The 24801-nt window shown below is 36.9% G+C and overlaps 1 protein-coding gene across 5 annotated transcripts in view; it reads right to left on the reverse strand.

The window, feature by feature from the left end:
* Nucleotides 1-24801, reverse strand: part of LOC124153507 — an 881184-nt gene that overhangs the window by 241364 nt on the left and 615019 nt on the right. For all 5 annotated transcript variants that reach the window (XM_046526713.1, XM_046526712.1, XM_046526711.1 and 2 more), the window contains exon 5: nt 4479-4635. In XM_046526713.1, coding sequence (XP_046382669.1) covers nt 4479-4635 — 157 coding nt within the window. The remainder of the gene's footprint in view (nt 1-4478; nt 4636-24801) is intronic.

Raw genomic sequence — 24801 nt, forward strand, 5'->3', positions numbered from 1 at the left:
TAATCGATAAATGTTTCAGTTGATTAAGCGCATCAGCTAAATTATTGTTTTTTCAATCAAGTAGGTACCCATAAATTGCGGCGAAAGAAGGAATTCAGACAAGTTAATTGCTTTTCTGATTGGATTCGGTCAAAGCCTTAATAGTAATACATTTGGTGGTTAGATTTTTGTTTAAATTTATTTTTGTCACAAAAGGGATGATTATTAAGTTTAAACAATTATCAGTTGAAATAAATGTTGAAAGAAACTCTAAAATCATTCGGTCTAACGCAGTAAAGTATCTCTGGCATTAATTGAATAGCATAATTTTTAACTTTTCAGAGAACAAGCGCTCCAAAGCATGGAGCATATCTAACGCTAGAACTTCGGAGATAGCCAGATATTTACTCATTTAACTATTTGCGACATCAATTTGTGTAAAAGTTACAATCTCATATTTGAAAAGTGAAAAAAAGAAAGAAATTTCTATGTTTGAAATCATTTTCCCGGGTATATAGTAGATCGTTATAGATGATAAACACTTTCAAACATTTTTGACGAAGCTTCCTTTGCAAAAATGGAAAAAAATCTGCAATTAATTCCAGACAGCATTATTCTCGATTAGGAATGACCATTGACCACCTTTCTATGGCAATGAAAACTCCGGAAAGATATATTAAAAGGTAATTTTACTTTCCATCCGGGTAAAAGAAGCAACACTGGACGTGCATTAATATTCATTCTTGCATTTAGCCGTGAAAAATACATTGAATATTTCATTGACATACCTGATTGAACCCAGGTTGTCCTGAATATGTCGCATTATTCTAAAACAATTCATTTCCTAATCTCTAATTTGAATATGCTTACAGATGATAATAAACATAGAAGAGAACGTTTGGACACAGTGCAGCCTAAATTTAAATTTATCTACAAGATAACAAAGTTATGATTATGGCTGTGAATCAAGCAACGGTTGTTGTGAAACTACCGAGGAAAATATTTCAACTCAAAGAAATGAAATCAGTAGTCTAAATAAAAAAAAACCAACATCAAATTATAATGGAAATAGGGTCCAAGAAAAACCGAAATTCAATTCATCCATCACTAAGTATAGTAAACGAAACGGCAAGCATAACACCACTAATAATATTAGATTTAAGACTGTCATACTTAATTCCTCTATAACCGAAGAATTGCACAGCTGTAATGAGAGAATATCTTTATAAAACTCATTTCCCAGATAAAAATAATACGTTTTAGTAAAATAATCAATACTACTAGGTAACTAACGTAATCAACTCCCTCTACCCAAATTTTAAAACGTATCTCACGGCAATTACTACAAAATTTGAATTTATCTTTCATACTTTAAAAGATGAAGATGGCATTAATATTACTACAAAATGATTTTATCTACATTTAAACTTGAACTCGTTCGCAAAATAATTTTAGTTAAATAATTTTAATTAAAAAACATACTTTGTAATGGTTATTGTCTCGTATATTATATGTCTCATAAATTTTTAATTACAATACCAAGAAATTCATTAGAAAGGACTTGATATTCAATTACAGATTCTCCGAAATCAAATCCATTATATTTAGTGGGAATGAGTCAAAAAACAAAAGTGGTTCGGACAAACATAAAAAGGACAAATGCACTCGCGTGGAATTTTATACGTTCCGTGATTAAATTAGGCTGATAAACCCAAGCCATGGAATATACATCCTCGAATCACCGGCGAAAATCCATTCCATCCAATTCTGGTTTAATTCACCCGGATCTAAAAATACACCGACACTGAGGACAAGCATTGTCAATTAGCACGAGTAAACCCCGCCACTCAGCAAATGCCAACACTAAGCGGGAGATATGTCCATTCTGTGAGTTCCGAAATATCCCAATCAGAAAACCTACCGTGCGCATTCACCAAAACAAGCCATGCGAATCGATACGAGCTTTCCGAGGGAAAGAACATTTTCCCCTCAGAACATATTCATCACAATATCGATTGTGATAGTGTTCAAAAGAAGGAGAAAAGAACAAACACACCTAATGACTGAGAAATATCGATGCCACAGAATGTTGGTATCAGGAAAAGTAATTTAACCTTTTCCAGTAGAGAAATAAAGTATACCCTCGCCGGAAGCGACAAAATGGATTACATATTAAAAATTCCAAGTGTCCAATGAACAATTCGTCGCAAATGAATGGCAATAACAATTTAATTCAATTGCATTTCATTCGAAGATGACAGAATGATGCCCAAATCGGGCACCGATGCTCTGGAATAGAGTTATTCTCTCCTCAGTTGAAATCTCAGCAGGATTCCTTCCCATTATACACCTAGAAAGCCAAAAGTATTTTTCGACAAGCAGTTCCTCGACACATCGGCAAGATAGAAATGTTAACGTAGTGGTGGCCCGAGTAGTGACAGTCATTCTCTCAAAAAAGAAAAATCTGTCCTCAGCAGACGGTATTCACGAGAGAAAGGCCGGTAATATGTTCCCTACTGTGTTCAAAGAACAGAATGGAGAAACAGTGTATTTGGAAACATACGGGTTAGTAGCGGCACTTAAGAACTGAGAATCATGGACTATTGGGAAAGCTGACTGACTAAAACCCAAAATCTCCTAGCATAGTGCCAGTGGTGGATACTGAGGACGATAATTAAATGGACGGATAAAGTGAGAAACGAAGTAAGATACCGAAGAATCCGAATAGCAGAAAGGTAATTAAAGAGCACTATACGACAGAGAAGGACTCGGTGGATAAGTCATGCTATAAGACATGGCATGTAAGTATGAAATATACTGGATGGAAAAATAGAAGGAATATTTCTCTATATAAGAATTTGGAGCAGTAAAATAAGAAAACCAGGGAGAAGAACGTCAAGGAGTGGAGTAATAAAATGAGGACTGCCTTAAACTTATCTTAGTGTTGCAATACTATGCCATGAATGCATACAACTCCATTTTATTTTTCACTGCCTCTTTCTTCCAATTTAATTAATTTAACGCTACTCGCTCAAATGGCAGGCCACTTCACTTTCGGCGCTATTTCCGCGCCGAGAGTCTCTCTGGATGGCTTTGACGCATCCGTTAGTTCGGATCGTATCCGTTGGAAGCAGTGAGGGCGTCGAAGATTTCCCAATGTAACTTCGAGAGTGACTTTGCGAAGTTGGAATCCCTGGAGGACCCAGGAAAATTGACAAATAAAAAAAATTCGTCCCTCAAAAACTTCCGCGTCGCCGCTTCAATCGAGGTGCTGAAGACGAAATCAAAATTCGTTTACGAAGGCCACGGAGAGACGGAGAAGTGCTAGACGGTTTGTGGGAATAATGCACAACGGCGCTTGCTTAGAAATTCTCATACAACTTGATCGGGCGCGGTCAGAAATATCCATGTGTTAAATGAACATATTAATTTCATGGAACCAAATCAGGTCTTCTTTAAATCAGATATGGATTTAAATTTAGAAATGTATCTCCTAAACCCAATTAAATTGGATTTGATATCTCCGAAACCGGTTGTTCGGTTGGCTAGGCAACCAGCATCCAAAGTCAATACAATGGTAACAACGCCAAATTTAAAATGATGGGCAAGCTTAATGTCCAATTTTTATCAGAAAATATTTGAAATGCCTCATGACCAACACAAGGACTTCCGATACAAAATTCAACGTTACTTCTTAAAGAGGATGGGTTATCAATTCAATTCAATTACCAGATGACTGTTTGAAGTGAACGAAAGAAGTCAACAAAAATATGTACATTAAAGTCTTTCCAATTATGAAATTTTATTCCCATGTATCGAATTATACATTCCCAGACTCAGTATTGATTATATCTCATGATTATTCTGAGGCCCCCCCATTACAACATCACGATATATGCTTCTCAGATGCGTTCGTAGGCCTTGCTCTCCAAAACATGGAAACTCCACCGACAAATGAATAATGAATTTCTTAGCGTATATATTTTAGATAGACACTGATACAAAATAGAAGTAAACAGTATTGAATGCCGATACTGGTAAAATTCATTTTTGCTGGTTTAATAGCCCATTTACAATTACGGGCTTCAGAGTATTTTAATCTCCTTCATACCTCGCTCTTTCAGCATTTCTTTTGACGGCTGTAATGCCGCGCCTTGCTCTCATTAAATTACCAATTCATTTTTATTGGATATGTATGTAACATAGTTTGAGTTGCACATTTGTTGAGAATTTTCGCTTCAGTGATAGATTTTTGAAAAAAATGGGAGAGCCGTTCAAGTAACCGCAATTTCGTGTTTGGAACATTTCTGTTTCCCTTCTGGACAAGGATATACAAAAAACGATGGTTGTATTGGGACTTATCGATATAGTGTTTCACGACAGCGGGGCGGGACAGGGTGTCCGTAGGCTTCCCCCGAAATATAAACCCTTGACCCAAAGATCAGCAGCCGCTCGATCCATATGAATGCAATTTGCATGCACACCGTGTAGGTACTCACCATAGGGGCAGAGGCACTGGAAGGTGGCGCCCTCGTGTCCCTGGGAGATGTCAACGCAGATGCCGTTGTTGCGACACGGAGACACCGGCGAGCACGCGTCCCGCTCCTCGCAATGCGCACCCACGAATCCCGGGCAGCAGCCACACTCGAACCCCTCCTGGAGGACGACCAAAGAACAAGAGCTGATCAACATGGGAACATTTTAATCATCTCATAAAATCAACAAGAGCAATATTCATTTCCACAGTTATAGTTGTGGGACGCTGAGATCCCTCAAATAATGTAAACTACCTTGAAATCACAGTTTGGCATTGCCCACATTTACTACACGTCTTCCCTCCTAAGCTTTCTTTTTAACAATCCCCTTATTTTTATCGACAATACATAGCAACGGTTTTTTAAACAGGCAACAAATAATTTAACATCAAACATGCAACATATACCATGACGCCAAAAATAAGAATGCGTTCAAAAACTGCAGGAAACTAGTGATTTTGTACACTGTCGCGGGCACGGGTGGAAATAAACACCAAAAGTGAAAATCATATTGAAAAAATATTAGATTAAAGTGGCAGTGTAACTGTAACTGTCAGAATACCTGACCGGCAATCGGGACTTACGGGTTCCAATCCCGGCCAAGCCAATTATTTTTTCATGACGGATTTCACACTTGATGTGCAAGTGAAACCTTGCCGTACTTATAAAATCGTTTGAGGCTGGATTTTGCGGAAGTTCGATATATCCATGATAAAAGAACACAAATTTGTAATTACTATGGGTGTTCTTTACCTTGCCGTACTGTTGATATAGTATGCATTACCTCTTGGAATGTCACGAGTACGCTGAACATTATACGACACTGAGTAAATACAAGGTACACTAACTTATTCTATCAAATTTAAATCTACAATATTTCTTCATCTATCTGAAAATATCCATCCGAGTCATTGAAACATTAAAATATAAAAGCATGAAATATATTAAACTGTTTTTTAAAAAATAAGGAGTAAATGGTTATATATGAGCCAAAAATGCTTATAATATTGGTATTTAAATGAATCAAAAGAGTCATTTGAAAATAGTGTAAAGTATTTTAGTCTATTTGACTAAAATTAAAAAGCCATGTAAATTTTAGGATCCGATGAGTTTTAAATGACAATTTGGCGACTACCGACAACATGCGAATCCAAAACTTGATTCCCCATTTCTCCATATTTAATTCACAAAATTAAATTTAAAGGAAAAATCAATGGCGATAAAAATAAAAATTAACACGACCTATATGAGGCTTACTTGTACTCAATTTTATACTAAATTCGGTATAAACTTTTCTCGCTATGTAAAAGGGATATCCAAAACGTATTCTTAGTTTAGCCAAATCTTTGCAATATTTCTCTATTGAAATCGTGATCATACAGTGAATACATGTCAGCAAAAGAATTGTAAGTTTCATTAAAATTTGGTTTTTTAAGCTTACTTAATAAAAATATGCTTGGAAGTAATTGGGATGATATTTTATAAACGTGAAAATTCGATTTCTATCAAAATTGACATTTTCAAAATTTTGATGATTCATTCGTCGTACCTTAGCACAGAAAAACAAACTTAATTCGTCATTACTATAACTATAAACCATGAAAGATAGCTTACTTACGAAATTTGATGCAGATTTTGAATGCATTGCATTAAAATCTGACCCAAGGTAGAGAAAACATTACCTACACACTAGACTCCTCATTTCTAATTTTAATTTAATGAAAATAATATACCACTGCAGACACGAGAATCACGCACTCATAAATTAGCCATTGTTACATGCTTTCAAACTTTCTTTATAAACGGCATTCTAGTTATATCCAAAATTCTTTACTCATAAATTCAAAATCGAGTAGTATTGAGACGTGTGATAAATATTCACCGCATGCAATGTTCGAATTAATCTTCTGGCAAACACTAGGCACAGGTGAAGTTCTTAGAGCCCTCCATTGCTACATTTGAGGGTGCGTACCCATTAAGTACGAGAAAGTTTCCCTGCCGAAAATTCCTCCCCGAGCAGTTAAAACCCACGCGTTGAGAGTATCTAGGCATGGGGGAGTTCATGGGAAACCGCAGGTGCGGCCCAGTGACAGGAACTGGCCATCCGCGCGCAAATGTTTGGATTTCACAGCCCATTGGGATTAGCCAGAGCTCAACCCTCATCTATCTTACGGGCATCCACGTTGATAACTGCGCGAGCAGCAATGGTCACATACCCTTTAGGGTAAAAGTAAATTTGCCCCATTTCAGACCCAAAAAGCATCAAATACAGAAAAAAGTGAAGCAATGAAAAAAAAGGAAAATAGTAAGTTCTTCCAACATTAAACATTAGATTAAAATGATAAATAACTGGCATAATATTCCACGTTCAAACAAGACTGTATTTTCTTCTATCTATGCTTTTTAAGAAAAGGTATATCATTTTACCTTAAATATGGCGTTTCACTATCTTTTACCCATAACATTTGATTCCATTTTGCTTGCTTCCCCTTTCCTATCATAGTTTTCTCATACCGTGTCTTGTTCATCGGATGAATTTTTATTATGCCCTATTAGTATTTATTAATTTCACATATGTGAAAAAAAATCCAACAAGCAAACAATAAACTGATACTACGATGTTACAACGTAGTATGAAGCATCAAAGTGGATTTTTCACCAGTAAAGAAAGCATGGAGAGGCTGAAGATGATTCCGACATCGATATTAGCCTGCTTTCATGAAATACGCTCTGTGAATCTGGGTGAAGGTTCCAGTCCACCGGTAGTTCCTCAAGAACCCTCCTTAAAACAAAAGATCAAGATTCCTTTGAAAATTTTCTGCCATTGCAGAGATGTCAAACCCAACACCGAGCCAACACTTAAGAGGACGCATCAATCCCAACTACGCACAGTGGTCCGAAATCGGAAAAAGCCGGACAAAAGTCCAAAATGGCTTTTTTTGAGCTAGGAACCTGAAACTTGGCACAAATACTCACAAATGATGGTTGATTATGGATTTGTATGCCATTTTTCATAATGTTGATCCGTTGTTGAGATACAGCAGCTCAAACATGACCAATTTTCAAAAACTCGCGCGAACTCGCTTTTCTCCGAAAATCTTTGAACTTAAGCAGGTGGTGTTGCAGTTGTATGATTTTTATGGAATAAAAAACACAATATTCCTTTGAAAAGATGCTTTGGCTATATTGTTCATGATTTTTGAAGATTTTGGTTCACATTTTCATAGTTTTACAACACAAAATGGCGTACCCATTTTTCGCGTGAAATTTCAAATAAAGTGGACATTATCTTTCGTTTACGAAATATGGTAATCGGGAAATTTACATCACAGTGTGAAGTAGACATTTGTTAAGAATATTGCGAAGAAATCTTGGAAAAAAGTTTGCGACCACGGAAATGAGAGCGATTTTTCGATCGCGCATCAAGTCTGAGCTACGCCACGCGGGACTCTGAGGCTTGGTAACTGCGGGCGATTTATCAAGTTTTTTTCAGAATTGCTTCTTAAAAATCGCCATTTGAAGCATGGCACATAGTCAGTATTGACATTAAACACTATTACCAAGATAATGGATCGATCGATTAACCGTGTAACGCATTACTCTAGTGAAGATGGTAAGGGTTAGATTTTTGTCCGTACCATTCTACGTTCACGAAGTATGCTTCGGATATTGAAGTATTGTTAAGAGATTCAGTTGGCATGCGAAATAAAGAGAGAAGTAAACAGCTTCTGGGAAAGGCAACTACCTATATTCTTTGTCCCTACCACTAGCTACCCTCCCTTTTCAACCCTCGCCGAGGAGGGTCGCGCGGATAGTGGCGTTTTATGACCACGCAAGGCCTTTAAAGGCAAAGGTATGTAAAGGGTCCTTCTACACGGGTTTTTACTCTTTGATATCACCATACACTAGGAGAATGTTTGAAGGAGAAAGAAAAGATAATGATTTATCCTTTAATTTATAATTAAATATTATATTAAATTGGTAAATAAAGAGTTAAATTGATTTTGTCAAATTTCACTTTTCATCCATCGTTATACAGCATACAAGAAACACGTTTGATTAATGCAAAAATCATTATGAAATCAAATACTTGCGTTTTTTAAGTTTGGAACCTGTTTTTTAAATTCGTAGTGGAATATTTCAATAAAAAAACAATGTAGCATTAATGGATTACCAATCATTAGCTCTAAATCTTACGAATTAATTTAATGCAGAGTTATGAACAGGAATATAAAGAGGATACATACTTCGGAATTCACCTTTTACTTCGCATTTTTATGAGATTGTACATTGTCTTTTTTCATTAACGGTAATTCTTCTTTCAATCCCCGAATGAACTGTCGTCACTGATGTCTGAGTCCTCATCTTCAACATCATCCAAAATCTAGCAGATCTCTTAAATCTTCAGCTCGGTCAGCTACTTTAGCTTGAGATACGGTATCTTCTAAGCTCAATGCCTTCTCTCTGTCTCCTCCTTGTTTGTCGTCACCTCGAGCCCCAAGTGTGTTTGGCCTGCGTCTTTAGTCCTTAGCGTCCTTAGCAAAGGGGCCATGTGCCTCGCACTGCATTTTTTTTTCTGGACAAAATCAACGAATATAGGATTCCATGTAAACAGTCAGCGTATATCAGGACCCCTTCGAGATATTTTCTCGTCTCTCGAGGGACCTTCTAAACCACTAGCTTCAGTCCACTAGAGCCATTCAAGCTATGTGGTGTACTTTCAGGCAGTGTGCTGAAATTCTCATCGGGTGTACTTCCTGTGTGTGGTATTTTTTTTATAATTGGGGATCCTACGAAAAGGCAATAGTATTGAAAAGCAAAAAAGTGACTCGGAAGTCTGTTTGTGTGTTAGTTTATAGTAAATTCATTGGTGGGGTGGATTTCAAGGCAAAGACGTACGTCAACTTGCAGTTTTATTTTGGAATCGGTGAAGAAAGGTCGTGTTTGTTGCCCTAGTGACGTGTCGTGCTCTAGTGAAATTCTGAAATTCATCTAGCCCAGTGATTTAGTTCGACCTTTATTGAATTATCACTAATAATTACTATCTATTCTCGGAGTTGGACGGAACTGTGATTTTCCAGCTTGAAAATTTTTAAGGTAAGTTCTACCAATTTCCATACAAAATATACGTGTGTTTGCCGACTTCTTAAACAATGTGTTATATCACTTTTAGATTGTCATCATGGCAATTATCATTTTGATTTGTTTTCTAGGGTAGCAATGGATTCATGTCAAATAAATCGTTCTGAGTTGCATAATAAAATATTAGAAATGAAGAGTAAAGCATCAGGCGAGAAAAAAATACTCTTACTGGATTTTTTGTCGCGGAGACTGAATGTCCAGAGCTATGAAGAAGCTGTTGATGGTCTCCGAGAATTTCTTAGGTTGGAATTTTGGCTATATTACGAAAAATTATGGAACAAATGTTGCCGTATTAATAAACGATTTTTATTGCGAAGTAAGGAATGGCTCGCGGAGCCAATAATTATCCCTGAATCTGTCCGTCAATACTTTCCTGGTTCCTTAAAGGCAACAGGTATGTATTATATTTACGTTATGTTTTGAACTTTTAAAGTAAATTTAATTTCTGAATATCTATACTTATTCCATATGTAATGCATTTTATGTACCACTCTATATCCTACTATTATTGCTTTGTTAGGCTCATTAGGGCGGCCCGAGAAAGACTTTACTTCTTCGTGTTACAGATCTAAGAGAAGAAAAGTTCAGAACATAAAAAGTACTTCTTCAGTAGCTGAGCTGGCATTAGCCACCACCCTTGGTTTAAGGGAGGAAGGAAATACTGCAGCCGCGGATTTAATAACGGAAGTTACTACAACAATCCGCGCGACCCTCCTCGGCGAGGGTTGAAAAGGGAGGGTAGCTAGTGGTAGGGACAAAGAATATAGGTAGTTGCCTTTCCCAGAAGCTGTTTACTTCTCTCTTTATTTCGCATGCCAACTGAATCTCTTAACAATACTTCAATATCCGAAGCATACTTCGTGAACGTAGAATGGTACGGACAAAAATCTAACCCTTACCATCTTCACTAGAGTAATGCGTTACACGGTTAATCGATCGATCCATTATCTTGGTAATAGTGTTTAATGTCAATACTGACTATGTGCCATGCTTCAAATGGCGATTTTTAAGAAGCAATTCTGAAAAAAACTTGATAAATCGCCCGCAGTTACCAAGCCTCAGAGTCCCGCGTGGCGTAGCTCAGACTTGATGCGCGATCGAAAAATCGCTCTCATTTCCGTGGTCGCAAACTTTTTTCCAAGATTTCTTCGCAATATTCTTAACAAATGTCTACTTCACACTGTGATGTAAATTTCCCGATTACCATATTTCGTAAACGAAAGATAATGTCCACTTTATTTGAAATTTCACGCGAAAAATGGGTACGCCATTTTGTGTTGTAAAACTATGAAAATGTGAACCAAAATCTTCAAAAATCATGAACAATATAGCCAAAGCATCTTTTCAAAGGAATATTGTGTTTTTTATTCCATAAAAATCATACAACTGCAACACCACCTGCTTAAGTTCAAAGATTTTCGGAGAAAAGCGAGTTCGCGCGAGTTTTTGAAAATTGGTCATGTTTGAGCTGCTGTATCTCAACAATGGATCAACATTATGAAAAATGGCATACAAATCCATAATCAACCATCATTTGTGAGTATTTGTGCCAAGTTTCAGGTTCCTAGCTCAAAAAAAGCCATTTTGGACTTTTGTCCGGCTTTTTCCGATTTCGGACCACTGTGCTACGGCTCGAATTTCCTTGTTTTTCGTTCCGTTTTACTGTTAATAAAAAACGCTGTCACCTTGAAATTTTCAGGGTGCGCGCTTTAAACCCTTTTTAACAATTTCTTGCCCAGTTATTAAAAAAAGTCGAGAAAATGACGAATAAAAATTTCTAAGTTTGACAACGGAAAATATTGACGTGTATATATATGTCCATATTATATCTATATTATCTCTATAATTTACTATCTATATTTACGAAATGTCAAGATATTATCGCAGATATTAAACAAATAAATAATCAATAAATAAATTGTGATAAAAAACTACCGAAAATTAAAGTAAAGGGAAAGAACTTTCAAAGATTTGAGGCATTAGTCATCAAATCACGCAAAAAACATACAAATTCGTTTTCATTATTCAGCTTATTAAAAACACTTGTCTTTTCCCACACTTTTATTTTCACCGACCATGGTTTCGGCAACTTGTGCCCTTGATAATGGCACAAGTTGCCGAAACCATGGTCGGTGAAAATAAAAGTGTGTGGAAACAGACAAGTGTTTTTAACAAGCTGAATATGAAAGATTTCCACCGTATCACGCCGGACACTGTATCTTTTATTCGTTTTTATTATTATTTCCCCATCACTTGATCAAAATAAAAATAACAGCTACCGCGGAGTTAGAGATAGGCTAGCTGTGTAAGAAGATGAGTAAGGCGATATGTGTAGTGAAATACTTATTCCTCGCATTGGATCCCGTCGTCTACACCGAAAGCCTCTCCCGTTTTAAACCCACCATTGCCACCTAATCCTTTCGACCTACAGGCCTTCTGCAGTCCAGGACACTTCATCACATCCAATCCCCTCACTATCCTCTCTCTCTAATCTCTCGGCCAGAGATCGTCTTTTTGTTCCCACGGGAAACCCCTCTCGGACAGCCTTCTCTTCTTCAGTATTCCTCGCTTGAACAATGACCTCGAAAAATCCTTCAGTCATGCTTGATTCTTGGGTGGAAAAGCAATACCATTGTTGCAATCATTTTCCGTGTACTAGTACAGTAATCATCTGACTAGCGCTTTTGAGTGAAAGGGAAAATGATTGCTGCAGCCATAATTTTCTATATCACAGGCATCGACAAGAAAGACACAGTCGAAGTAGTCCAGACTTATTTATTTAATTCTTAATAAGATTTAATATTCATTTAATATTCATTGAAAATTCAACCTGTTTCAAAGTCTATGCACACGCCATTTTCAAGACCTGCAACTTAAAAATTGCATATTTAAAAACGCTGACGCCGGTTGAGATAAATAAATTAGTGTGGAAAATTGCTACATCCGTTTCTATCTTAATATCATGAATTTCCGCATTGTTAACTGTCGACAATCGATTGGAATCACAGGAGTCCTTGATGATAATTATGCTACTTATCGTAAAGCTAAATTGCCTCGCCTCAATATGCGATTGATCTCGTGAATTGATTTGCTTCGGCTGTATTCCGTGTTCGGTGATGTAAAATGCGACGCTAACAAATGATCAATATAGGGACGGCGATCCCTATCATTACTGCTATCCCTGAAAACGATGACGTCAGAGAGACATCCTTTGGGTTGTCATTGCCTTCATCCCTAAAATCGTTCATGTAAAATGATCGTGGACTTTGGCTTACTCATTTCTTCATGGCAAATATTTTAAATAAATAAATGCATTTCATTCTTTTCCACATTCGTTTGCCCTTATCAGTCCTATTCTGATTTCAAGTTGATTTTAAGTTCACCACGAGCCACTTGGTGGTAGCCCAAAATCAAGGGAATAATAGCTCACTCAGCGACTCCACGTGAAGGTTGCTTAAGATAATATTGCGAATAGTTCACCCCAGACCGCAGGCAAGTGAAAGCCACGCATTCAGGGTGGGGGGACACCTCCTTCCCCCTGCTTCACTTTGCTCGGCGAGGATTCTGTTGTGGGTGTCCAAGGGCTCCACCCGAAGGGAGTAGTATTAAGTAGAAACGAGCGTGATGCGCCCGCTCCCAGCGGGCTTCCCCCGCTCTTTTCAATGCAGGTCCACAGAGGGATACGCGCGTTTCTAATTTTAAAATGTAGAAGAAAAAAGTCAGAGTCTTATATACAAATTTAATTGGAATGTTCATGTACAAATTGAGGTCAGAGGACCTCTTTAAACACAACATTGGAAGTAATTACACTATCCTCTGTTAAACGCACATGATGACTCATACTTACGTATCAACAGGAGACTTGAATGTGGAATCAGCCGCATTTTGATAAAAGTTATTTAAAGTATGCGAAATATTGTTGCAAACGAACAAATGTATCCGTTTGTGCGCCGTTAACGTCAGGAATATTTACCGTTTTTTTTTGTTATTTTTTAAAATTATTTTAAAACCAATTTTAGGAAGCAATAGCAATATTTAGGAAGTAAGATGTGCCGTTGCATGTTCTCTGATAATTTCTGTGCATTTTGGTACCTCATTTGTAGAGTTTGGTTGCGTATAAGTTGAGAAACAGATATCTATACAGTAGAAATAATATAGATGGTTGGTAGCCCCTTAAAAAAAGATGTTTGTGCATTAAAGTTTTCAGGGGAAAATAAATTCTGAGGTATGAAATATTCAAATTCATTCAGTAAGGCTTAAAAGATCCACTTAGTAGGGTTTCCTACAGCCGATTTCAAAATTAGTGGAAGATTTAGAAAAAAAAGACATCATGGTGGCCACTAGTACGACAAGGCCGAATATCCATGGAGTTGGGGATACGAAGAGAGATGAAGTTGGACAATTTGTATACATTTATGCCGAGTAATTTTTCACAGTATGCTTAATCTAAGAAAAAATAAGCACTCACAATGACTATCATACACTATAATTTCAGGTTTTATTCCTTCGTGATGGTATATCAGTAAAAAAAAGATAGCAATAAAGAGAAATATTAAAATGCAATCAAACGTCGAGGCCAAAAATACCATCCTCCATATTATGGCAGATATTATTTACAACTTGCATTATAGATCGTAATTGGATGAGTAATTACAAATTAAATCCGATCAAGTATAATGGACAGAGAGAATATTTAACGCTGGTCCATTAAATAAACAGATGCGATAGCCGCTGGTACAAATAGATGTCTTCATAAATTAATACCTGAAATATGATCTGAGGTAATGATAACAACATTAATTATGTAAATAGTGCGCAGGATTAGATAATTAATATTTTAGTTTTATACGTCGAAAAGAAATAAAAATGTCCAAAATACATGCCTGCAAAAATCATACCGTGTATCGGTGTATTTTCGATTGATATAGTTGATGAATTCATCTGATACTCCTCGACTAATAGGTTCAAAAGCAACTGCTTGGGCCTAGAAGCAATGATGCAATGTATTGATGCATTCTCAGGCTCAATTCAAGTTCTGACACTGAGAAAACCATGCAAAACACATTCAGTTGGGGGAAAACGAGAGGGGATCATTATACTGATGAATCCCGCGGAAGAGCAGCTGCTACACTGTCAACCACCAACCCGCAATGCTATGAGATACGAGTGCGGGCGAGATCAATTACATTTGTTGAGAATGAGCGCAACCATTATTTGAATAAAACCGATCGTTCTAGTATCATATTATAGCTCTGTTGACTGTAAAAATGAGTAGATTGGAGTAGTCATCGTACTACGTTCATGAAAACACAAAAAGCCACCACTCCTTTAGCATACTTTCATTCTCAACCGCTTCAACGCTTAAGGTATAGGTAATATAGGATATTTCCAACCTATGGATACGCATTATGGAAGCGCGACCTGAATGAACAAGGATGACTGCAGCGGGAGAAATTAATCAGTCTATTTTTTATCTCAGAGCCATTAGAATGATATGGAGTTAAGGTTTCTTTAACAAATATATTAAACGTCATTACGAAGCAAACTTATCGTATTTGCAATTATTATTGCTCATTTATTTGATAAAATAACTAAAAAGACATTGATAAGTATTGGAAAAGACACCTTACTTGTCGCAGGAAAAATAGGATAGGTGCGTCCGCTATTGATTAGGAATATCACCTCAGATTGATTAGGATAATTTTTAAAAATTCAAACATTTATTCATGATTGTAGGTCCGAGAATAATAATGAAAAACGTTAGGGGAATTTTCACGTTACCAACGTTTTACAATTTCATAGCCCTCATAGGGCTGTATTCTTCACAACTAATTATGTGAAAAGTAATACATTCAGTCCGTAGAAGAAACTTATGCATAGAGAATATCTGGCACAGCGAAAAAAATAGGTTAAAAATGACACAATATTTCAGTAAATGTGTGATAAAATTATAAAACTTAGCATTATACTGCCCTAGAATGTGACTTATCCTGGCCACGAGAATGCTATGAAAAATAAAAGTTTCAGCGGGGATTTTATTCACGGCAAATGATGAGATAATCTGGTGGAAATAAAATGGCCGCATACTAGACCCCTGAAATGCCGAAGAAAGATTAAGTGCTCAGCGGCCGACTTTCTGGAAGTAAAGGCCGCATCAAAACATCAAACAAAAACCCTTTTTCAAAAAAATCTATCGACCCCAAAAGTTTACCCCTATAGGACCTGCTCAACATCCAAAAAGGGAGGAAAGATACACGAAACTTCGTACCAACACCTTCCCATACATATACGTTCCCGTAAGTTTCTCATCCTTGTTTTCTCTCCCTGCCTGTAAACCATCCGTTCGGGGAGGTGAATGGCAGAAGCGAACCTATGACACCATTTAAGGAAGAGAAGAGATCGATTTCGGTGCATTGGGAAGGAAACGAGGCTGCTCGCAAAGTAAAAGGAAGACGACAGGAAAAGCCCAGAGTATCTTTTTACCCCTACCCTAACTCACTCCTCCTGAGACTGTACATCACAATCTGAAAATTGCGCAACTCTTTCGTGAACTAATCGCTTTCAATTGCTTTTACTGGCGAGGAAAAAATAGTAGAGGGGTGGAAGGAAGGTAAGGTAAGAAATTGAGGAGTACAAAGTAATGTAAGTCCACTTAGGCTATGGTTTAGAAAATAAATGGTGTAGTAGTAAAAAATGTTTTACTTCACTGCTATAATTCATTCCTATTCGTTTATGTCAGTTACTTTGCTATCCCCAAGAATCTTTGCATGCGAATATCTCTCGAACCCGGGCCTATGTGGAAGAAAGCCGTGACACTTTTTCTACCTTACCTATATTGTTTCAGGAAATAACATTGTCATGCAGATCCCGAACATCACTTTGGCGATGTCTCCTTGTAAGCATTAGTACTATGACGTGTATTTTATAAATGTAACAGAAAACCCTCAATAACTCCAATTATAAAGTTGTCAAAAGGAAAAAAACCAATAATGGGTTGTTGTTTAAGTTTCGGGACGAAAGAGAGTGAACACGGAATTTTATATAATTTTTTGGTACTTAAAAAGATAAAGAGGAAGAACAAAGAAAGTAAACAAAACTGTAAGTAGTGATAAGATAATTAATTCTATCGCTACAATACGATAACTGCAATGAAACAGGTAATGAGCAATTACGAAAGAAACGGAGTAAACTTTATGATGAGGGTGGAGAAATACCGAGGATATGGGGATGGAGAAGAGTCTGAAATGAATGAATGGGTTTTCGGCATGGAGGAAGCGCAGGGGATAGTGGATGGTTACTACAGAGGGAGAGAGAGCCTTCTGAAGTAATGGGAAACCTCGGCACAACGGGCAAACTCTCCGTTTGGGGAGTCAGAATTCGAATTCTGCCCGTGTAAGGGCTGCTCTCCGAGTCTGGGGCGTCAATATGTTTCGCCTTATTATTTATTTAGCGGCACTTCAAGGGGAGAAAGGAAACAGGGAGGATATAAAGGACAGGCTGGCTTTTAGACCTAAATCCATCGGAGTCCCTGTGAAATAACGATACTGGGGAGCGAAGTTCCATTTGAACCGATTGCTTGGGAGGATGTAATCCAATAACAGTAAATTCTGCACTGCTTCTAAGCCCAAAAAATGTTGAGCGGAGAAAAAAGAGAAAGGCAGTCTTTAATAGCTCCACACGAATTCCATACATGGTGTGAGCTCTGCAGGTGCATCAAAAAGTTAAACGCCGACACAACGAACGAGTTCTTATTCTTAAAGATAACGCACAAAAGATAATCCACTCTGCTTAATTTTTAACTGACTTTGACTCTCCTACCAGTTTTCCGCCTGTTAGTTTTCCGTTAATATTCCCTTATAACATGGTCGGGAGTCTAGAATTAAAGCTCCCAAAACTTCTGGTCTTTGCTTCAAACCACATTGGAATGCTTTTGGTAAAATAACTTCGTATTTAGGTCATTTTTACGTGTTTACTAACTAATTTGATCACAAAAATTGTCATTTTCATCAGGGGAAAGATATTTATTTAACCATGCAAATTCGATAAAAAACAATTGCTATTATAAAATATAATTTTTGTTTACATTATCACTTAACATGAAAATAAATAAACTAGCAGAGATACTCATTTTAATTATACTTCAAGAGCATAATATATCATAATTAATGTAGCGAATGAATGAATTCATAATGACAAATAATGCCCGTAATAATTTTTCGTTCCATTACCACTGCATACTGTATATATCCATCATAAATTTATTTACTACATGGATATTACGTCCTGCGTAAATTTCAGCAAACAATATTTAATTCGAAAAGCTAATAAATCAAAGAGAATACCATAAATAATGTATCAAATTGACATCCATTAATATTTGGATCTGCTTTTTTATTAAAAAAACCGATATTTAGCTAGAATCACCACTAACCCATAAAAATTTATTAACAAACATAGCAGCAAATTTTATTTATAGCATTACTTCGGTTAAGGAAATTTTTCAAAAAGCACCTAAGCATTCGAATCTTAATGACAGAGCGCCAGGCATAGGCATAGTTATCACAACTTAACATGTTCAATAATATCAAAAGAATGAAAATGCTCTAGTAAATTTAACCAAGTGCCTAAACGGCATTAAAAAGTACATTTGAAAAGCGGCGTAAACCCTTCCAAGAGTGTTAAAAGGGAAACATTTACAACTGAAATTTTAGCATAGGTGACGTTGAAAGCTTCGTAAGCAACGTTCCGTTTAAAAATAAGGCAGTCATTCTCGGATTCAGTAGAATTATACGCTAATTACGTTTTGACGATCCCTCTCCCCGAAGTAATCCTGTTCGGCGCAAAATTCAAGTGAAAGTGAAAAGAGGATTACGATGAGTTTCCAGGCATTTAATAATGATGGCGACTTTTATCTGCTACTAACTCAGTAAACTCCGTAACTGCACGAGGTGAGGGAGAAGATGGCAACGAAAATTCTGAGAATACGGAGAAATAAATCAAATTCGTTATAATAATAATCCTTGACTTATGAGAACTGGTACAGATCTTCTGCTGTTTCGGACTAATAACATGCATTATAGACTCCTTTGACATATTCAGGCAACTACTAAAACCGGCTATTGAAAAATTTTCTGGGGCATATTTGATGGTTTATTCATTATGTTTACCATATAACGCAACATGTATTTTGCGACAATTGTATACCACCATAATATATTTTACTGATTCAAAGAATTAAATAAAACTTTCGAATCACAAAAACAATGTTCAACCTGCGTATAAAAATTAGTTCTAGAGTAAGGGATGGAAAAAAGATTACGTTCAACTGGCTTGAGTTGAACGAAAATCAGTAAAATTGCGGTTTTATAAATGAATTTTTATAACATTGGAGCATCACATGAATGGTAGGCTAGGAATGCGATGTTCGAATATTGAAGAAATATCAATGCGTAAGAGCATGAAGAAAACCATTGATAGATTTTTACAAGAACGCCTATCCCATTAAAACGTTAATTTACAGAGTCCATTGGATCGAGTAAGTTATCTAAAATATAATCCGTGGTTTCTTATCTTACACCTAAATTTCTGGCTTGTTCAACGCATGGTTTTAGCCACAGGACTCTAGTACCTTGCGAGGCTGAGGAAATTGAAGGGACTAGTGATTCAAAACCACCCTCGAATATTTGGGAGATGCGACCTTCAGAATAATTCCTACCCAAATGATGTCCTCTCAAATTTTTGCTAAAGCCTTGGCAGCATACGTGAAAACGTAATGTCTCGTTGAAAGTCATTTTTCCCATTGTCCTGCGCGACCTCATGTCCAATGGTGACAAAAAAACCCAAGGCACATAAACTCTTTTGTATTTTAATTACCCAGAGCAAGAGTATTCAGTGTTAAATATCTCACAGTAAGATTTAATCTCCTTTTTCATACCCAATATTATCACTTAAATTTCAAAAATTTGAGTTGGCAGAGAAATTGAACTATTTGGGCAGCACATTAGCGGAAGACGCATACAGCAGTACATAAAGAAATCATGTAGAGATTGGCGCCAGCAAAGTAGGCTTTCATGAACAGGAAGAAGTGTATGAGAGGATCGTTATTTAAGAGTTTAAAGAAAAGGCTAGAAAAGAGTCTGATCTGGAGTAGAGGAGGAGGAACGACGATGTGTCGGACATGGTGGGTGAGGAGAGATGGCATGTGGATGAGATACTGAGGGGAGAGGAGGTATGTTTGGAGCCAGTACAGAGCGGGAATGGGATGTGAAAACAGTGTAGTAGAATAGAATGTTGGGTAGTCAAAGGAGAGGAAGAAAGAGAATAGAATTTTTTAGATACAATGAAAGGGAGTAGGCCTAACTGTGAAGTTGAGGGAGAAATCCATGAAGGGATTCATCTACATGTACATAATACCCCGCAAGCCGCCTATAAGGCGTGTGGCAGGGGGTGTCAGGACACCAGCCGTTTACACATAAAAATTACGTGCTCTACCGAAGTTTGGACTAGCATTTGTTAAAGTCCTTTATTGTTTGGGGGAAAATTCGCATATCTATCCGTTCGGCAAAACATCTCTCTTAATGTATCACTTCTGCAGGACCTGGAAATGTTGTGGGGCTGTAATATTATGTTCTCCGTGTCGCTCTTAAAGATATCCACTCTCAATTGTTCAAGAAACCTAAGCCTAGCGCGTAGCCTCCGAGTCTCCAGCGGCTCCCAGCCTAATTCGTTTAACTAATTCGGATTGAGGGAGAATGACACATCAATTATTAAACACCCCATATAAACCAATCTAGTCGGTAAAATACTTCAACAACACTCATTGGGCAAAGGACGAAAATGGACGTTAGGTGTTATTATGGGCACGAAATTGGATTCATTATATTGGAGCAGGGCACGTGGGACCTCGGCCTCTCGCAGACGAGGCGAGCTAGTAATGAGAACGATCGAAATCCACTAAATCGCCTTCTGCCCCGGCTGTGAGAATGGCGATGATTGAGACGATATTGGCAGCCGTCGACCCGTTCCAGCAGCGATTGGAGTGGACGCGAATTCCCATGAAGCGAGAGAATCGTTTCGCATTGGAGGAGGGGGAAACAATTGACGGCTGGAGAGCGGGGATCCATAGGCGAGCGAGCGATTCCCTGCATCTCCCACACTAGCCTAGCCTGCGCCCCTCCACCAAGGGTAACTGCGATCTCAGATTTTTTCACGAATGCCCATATTTTTCAAACATTTCAGCTCAATTTAAATGCTAAATGGGATAGAAATGAGCCTTGGTCGGCCTCTATCAATCCAATTACAAAAACAAGCCTGAATAATCTCGTTTTCCCATTTAGAGTTTTTATCTATCCAATAACTGTAGGGAAATGAGTGGCAAAAGAACGCATCTAACAAACAGTTGATGCACTCGGGTTTAGACAAAAATGTTAATTGTTATACAATTTGTTTGCAGTTACAGGTATCTTCTTTTGCAGCAGAAAAATAAATAATTTCCGTTATTCATCAAAATGTAACATAAAAACAAATTGGAATCTTGCCCCTCATATTGGGAACACTTATAGGACAAGAGCCCTAATCACAGTTTCGCATGTGAACTTTTCCTTTCCAGATTATGTGGTGTAAGTTTCTTTCCTCCATCTTTTAAATTCGCTACACACTATCCAATCAGCAATTGCTGGATCTGAGCACGATTTTCTACAAACTCCACAGTGATAATCAGTTTTTCCAGTGATGTGAATGCCCAGTTTGCCGTCCAATAACCGCCATTTAGGACCGCAACCCTTAAACTTATTTTTTTAAATATCTTAATAATTTATATTTAAATAATTTTTTCTTGGCGTAGGGGGACATAATAATTTCAGATTTGCCTTGAGTTTTTACGCCGCTTATGCACATGCAATGCTTTTGGATGTGGTATAATTCTCTCATGAGAGTCATGTGGCTGTATTATGCATACCTGCGAATAAAACGCACATAAAATTCAGAAATTAAGCAATATTTACGAAGAGAAAATTTATCAATTGCTAAACCAATCGGTATGGAACGTATGGATTCTCTATTGCTCCTTCTCAGTGAAGCTACCTACAAAATTTGCAATTCAAATTCTTTCCAATCGGTTTTTATCCTATATATCCGCATTGTCTTTCAAAATAATTATCAATAAAGTACATGAGATATTTATAACAGAAACTATAAGGCCATATTAAAAGCAATGGAATGAAGTGGGACCGGAGTAAGCGCGCGTGGGGCAAGTGTCTTCATGCGAACACTTGTCCCAGGGACTCTTACCCCAACGGCACTTGCTACACCTAATATTCCAAAATACAACTACATGGTGAGCTGCAAGCCACCTAACTGCATGAATTTTCGAGGCAAAGAATGCACACAAAGGACAAACGTAGTAGTTTAATGAACGCCAAAAGCACAGATAAGAAGTACGCGGTCCTACAGTTAAGATAAGCGTCGCGCACGTAAAAATAAAAAAAAATCACGTTCTGTCGTTCTTTGTTTTCCACTGAACACTCCCCTCTGCTACATTTGGTCACGCAAATGAAACTAGTTGACTAAAAGTGGCATTATCCGGGCATTTAGAGAAATATTTCGGAAAAGGAATCTTGCTCCATGCGGACTCTTACCCTTTACTACCCTACATATGCAATGCATAAATTGTGATAAACTTCTACGCAGGTTTAACTCCTGTGTCCAAACTCTTACTCGGGAAGGATAGTTTTAATTTTTAAAGTTTTTAGGCTCCCATCATAAAAAAATTCGAAAGCAATGTGCCAACCGTAATTTCTTCGGAAATAAACTTTGCCCTGCTATTTTCCTGAGCAATGCATAAAGATTGAACAAATACGTGGATATAAAGCGATTTTGTAATAATTATTCATGTAAAGATTATTTTAAAACCTTTGCTATTAGCAAAAACAAGAAAAAAATTGAAAGAGGCACTGCGACTTCTTAGAATATCTCAGATGATAAATATTATCCACCAATTATCATTTGCCAAAAAATTAAATTATTGTCACGATATAAAAAAATCGTTTCTTATCTTCGTATTTAGATTTTAAAAGGTTTGTGATTCACATGCATGAACTACATATGTCACGGTAAGTTTTGTTTCAAATAATAACTAAAGGCTATATAATATATTCGGTTTCGTTCTGTTCGAATAAATAATAGTATCAGAGAGATTATTTAACGTATTCTTACTTCACATTTTTGAAGTAAAAGATAAGGTGCAAAAAATATAAATGAAACATTCCTAATAAGTTAAAGAGAATAAAAATTGAAATTAAAGTATTGAAACATTTTTAGGTCTTTCTTAGCTATGGTTTCATTAAGTATTTCCAATTTAATTTACCAACGTTTTTTATTAGCATGTGCAGATTACACTGTTGTTATAATTTTATTCATCCATAAAATTTTTTCAAACATTTGAAATTAAAACTTGAAGTCATCATCTTTTAAACTAATATGGCTTTAATGAAAAACCTAGTTTATTACACCGTAATTTGATTAAAAGGCCGTCCAAGTATGAAATCCGCTTAAAATTAAAGGAAGCGACAATGTTTTACATCACGACGCACAAGTATTTTGAGGAATAACTAGATCCCGGAAAAAAATGTATACATGATTCTGAAAGTTCGAAAAAAAGTCAGCTAAGTTACACCGCAAGGCTAAAAATAAAATATACGACGAACTTGTTAAGCCAGACAGTATCATGGTCGGGAACGTGATCCCGAACATACAAAGAGTGTTTCATTATACAATTTTTTTGAACCTAATTTTCTTGTTGAACTCCGTCCCTCGGAGTACCCAAGGGCATAAGACAAGTGAAAAATTAACAGCGAAACTTATAGTGAACAAGTGTCTGATGCCACCCACCTATCACGAGCAGAAGACCCAGAAAAGTTTTCCCACGTGCGCCATGGGCGTGGAGATAGCAGGGGAAGCTTGGGGAATAGTGGGAGTCAAAAATTGATAAATTAACTTCTAAAATGCTCGGAGTAAAGGGGATTGGAAAATAGTCGGAGTTAGGAACACGCGATGAGACATCGTAAGGAGAAGTGCAAATCATTCTAGATTTATTCAAAGTACATGTTGAAAAATTGCCGCAGGAAAAATCTACAATTGCAATCATTGGGAGGAACTTGGAATATACGCATAGAGTATAGCTCATAGTATTACAAATGCTTTCAAAATATACTATGAATTTTAGTTTAACCGAAAAATTGAAGTAATAACGATACCTCCACTGCACAAACGCTCAGCAATCGACCACCGAATCAAATCCACCCATCTAGTAGCAGCCCTAGTAGTTATAGATGAGCGGATTTAATTCGGTGGGCGATTGTTGAGCGTTTTTGCAGTGGAGGTATCTGTAAGGAGGAAATGTTATCAACAAAATTAGATATGAAATAAAAATAAAGCTAGGAAAAATCAACCGACAGATAGGTACTATTGACATTCGAGAAAAGAATTTAATAACAGACTCATCAGAATAATTACAGTAAGACGACCAAGGGCCTATTATTATTACAATTTGTCTCTTCTTTTTCATTGAATTAAATTTTAATTTAAATGAAGTAGTAGAGGCTATCTTACAATTTCAGGAGATACTAGCACCTCATTTGTGCGTACAAGGTTAATTTTCACATGTTACATGAGAAAGGGAGTGAATTGACGTGGCAAAAAATGTCTGATAATACAAGCAAACAATTTCACGCGATGAAGAATAGCCACACTAGTTTTTAATGCGACCCGCAAGCAGAAAAGGCATACCTCTGCTTGATAGGAATGGATAATAGTAATAGAGGAATGAGAAGAGGGCAAGAAAATTGCAGATACTACAGACAGTCTTTTAAAGAAAAAAAATTAATAGGATGAAATAAATTGACCATGTTTTCATCAGCTATAGCTCACCGTGTTTTCAAAAGGGCAAAAATATTTATCCGTCCGAAAAATCTCTATTCGAGCACACAAGTGAAATTGATAGAACCTCAGCATTGAAAAAGACAACGAAAATACCAAAAAATATAATATTCAGAGATATAAATGATGTTACTGCCTTCAGCGAACCAATATCAGCATTTCTCTGTTGTGTTAGGCGTATTCATATTTAAAACCAAAAGGGCAATTAACA

The sequence above is a fragment of the Ischnura elegans genome, chromosome 2, assembly GCF_921293095.1.
Source record: "Ischnura elegans chromosome 2, ioIscEleg1.1, whole genome shotgun sequence".
NCBI classification, from domain to species: Eukaryota; Metazoa; Arthropoda; class Insecta; order Odonata; family Coenagrionidae; genus Ischnura; species Ischnura elegans.